This window comes from Lupinus angustifolius, unplaced genomic scaffold, assembly GCF_001865875.1.
Source record: "Lupinus angustifolius cultivar Tanjil unplaced genomic scaffold, LupAngTanjil_v1.0 Scaffold_819, whole genome shotgun sequence".
In the NCBI taxonomy this organism is placed as follows: Eukaryota; Viridiplantae; Streptophyta; class Magnoliopsida; order Fabales; family Fabaceae; genus Lupinus; species Lupinus angustifolius.
In genome coordinates, this window is record NW_017728142.1 from 1 (window position 1) to 2,108 (window position 2,108).

Below are 2,108 nucleotides of genomic sequence, written 5' to 3' on the forward strand. Positions count from 1 at the left end.
GGGGGGGGTCGGGTAGGGGATAAAGAAAGGCACTATACAGTCATACTCTCTTATGTAAATACACATCCAAAAGTAATTTTTATCATTGAAATATTCAAACAAGATTAGTTTTGACAAATCCGCCATGAAACCAAGTACACAAAATCTAATCAACAGACTACATACAACAAAGTACAAAACAACAATGCACCGAGAATTAAACCATTTTATACAAGTAAAATAAGATAATAACACTAACCTTTGTACCAAAAGGACCTTCGGGGTGGTCTATTTCAAGAATATCCCTTCCCTAAACAAAAACATACAGATTTAGACAAGGGAAAAAAAGAATCATACTTCAAATGTCGAAAGGCACCTACTCTAAAACAAAAATGGTCAGCTAACTAACATTGACATCACAGAAATGCTATTTATTGATCACAAATGATATTTTAGAAATGCAGAATCCACCCTTTTGATAAGAGTGGGGTTAAATCAGTTATGAAGCTAATTTCACAATTCAAAGTTACATAAATATATAATAACGACAAATTTGATCCCTGAAGAAATAAAACTATAAAAGTCACCCAATTTAAAATTTTGACAAATAATTTGATCCCAAATAATTTAAATCAAAATAGGTGAATCAGAAGTTTTCAAGGGCAAACTTGTTTCACATGAAACATGTTTAGGACTATTCGGTGACTTTATGTTTGCAATAATCAAATTGTGCCGAAACGAAATCTCTAAAGAGTAAAGACTATATTAATATTTTCTTAAGGGATCAAATTGAGTCAAGGAAAATGTAATAAATAAATAAACAAATCACCAAAAAAAATTGGATCGATAATATTTAGCATTATATATAAGGAAAGGATAAAAAAAACCTCAAGCTGAGCCTGAATCTCCTCGCGCTCATGACCAGTAGCAATTGGCAAAACATCTTCAACACTTTTCTTGATCGAACCATCTTCCATCACAAAAACACAAAATTAAAACGAAATCGAATGATGAATAATGCAATCGGAGATAAATAATAAAAAAGGAGATATACCTGATTGGGTGGTGAGGAATCGATTTAGGGATGAGGGAGCGGTGGTGGTGGTGGGAGAGAATCGGAAGGTGGCGGCGGAGGAGGGAGCAGATCGGAGATGAGAAGCGGTGTTTAGGGTTTTGAGATTAGAAGAGAAAAGTCTACGCCACATGGTTAGTTTGAAAAGAGTAACCAATTACTTCTCTCTATTCTCTCTTCCAATTTCTGAATCTGTATTATGATGCTAACCATTCTGTATATGGGACCATGTCATAAAACATTGAGCACGTGAGGCCCAAGTGCCTATCACTTTTTTGGCACTACAAACATCGTAATTCTTAACATTTTTGTTATCCTGAAATATAGTAATATCTTATACTATTATATCAATATCTTATTATTTGTACTCATTTACAAGAACGTAGTATTATACTATTATTACTTTATTATTATTATTATAACTTGCAAGTTACCTGTGCATTTGTACGGGTTTTACAACAAGATTAATAACATATGTTATTCGTGCATTTCATGGTTAAAAACACACATGTATATTTGTATTGTTAAGAACACACATGTGACTCATGCATTCACATAGTTAAAAACACACATGTTACTCGGATATTCGCATTACTAATAAAACACATGTTACTCGTGCATTCGCATAGTTAAAACACACATGTATCCGTACATTCACATTGTTAAGAATATATATGTTATATATCTATTTACATGTTCATACACATAAGAAAAATAAATGACAATTTAAATTTTCTAATGAAAATAGAAAACTGAAAGTCTAAAACACGATACTATGTGATTTTTTTTTAAATAAATATTTTAAAAGTTATAGAAATTGAAATGATTTTTTCAATTTCAAATTTTAGCTTTTTTAATGAAAATAGGAAAATCAAACTGTGATACTACATGAGTTTTTTTATTAAAAACTACTAGTATATCTTTGTTTATGCGTAATACACAAATAATATATATATATTTTATAACGTCAATAAATAATGTATTGAACCATTATATTTTTTTGCTTTCATAATAATTATTTTAAAAATCATATATAAACTTTTGTACAATTAGGTGT

At 30.1% G+C, this 2,108-nt stretch overlaps 1 protein-coding gene across 1 annotated transcript; it reads right to left on the reverse strand.

Annotated features, from left to right (window-relative positions):
• Positions 1 to 866: 866 nt before the first annotated feature.
• LOC109341894 (cytochrome c oxidase subunit 5b-2, mitochondrial-like) lies at positions 867 to 1,263 on the reverse strand (the record flags this gene model as incomplete). Its single annotated transcript, XM_019579865.1, is given in 2 exon segments — positions 867 to 949; positions 1,034 to 1,263. Coding segments are annotated over 2 exon segments (234 nt in total), but the record flags the coding sequence as incomplete, so codon positions are not given.
• Positions 1,264 to 2,108: the final 845 nt, after the last annotated feature.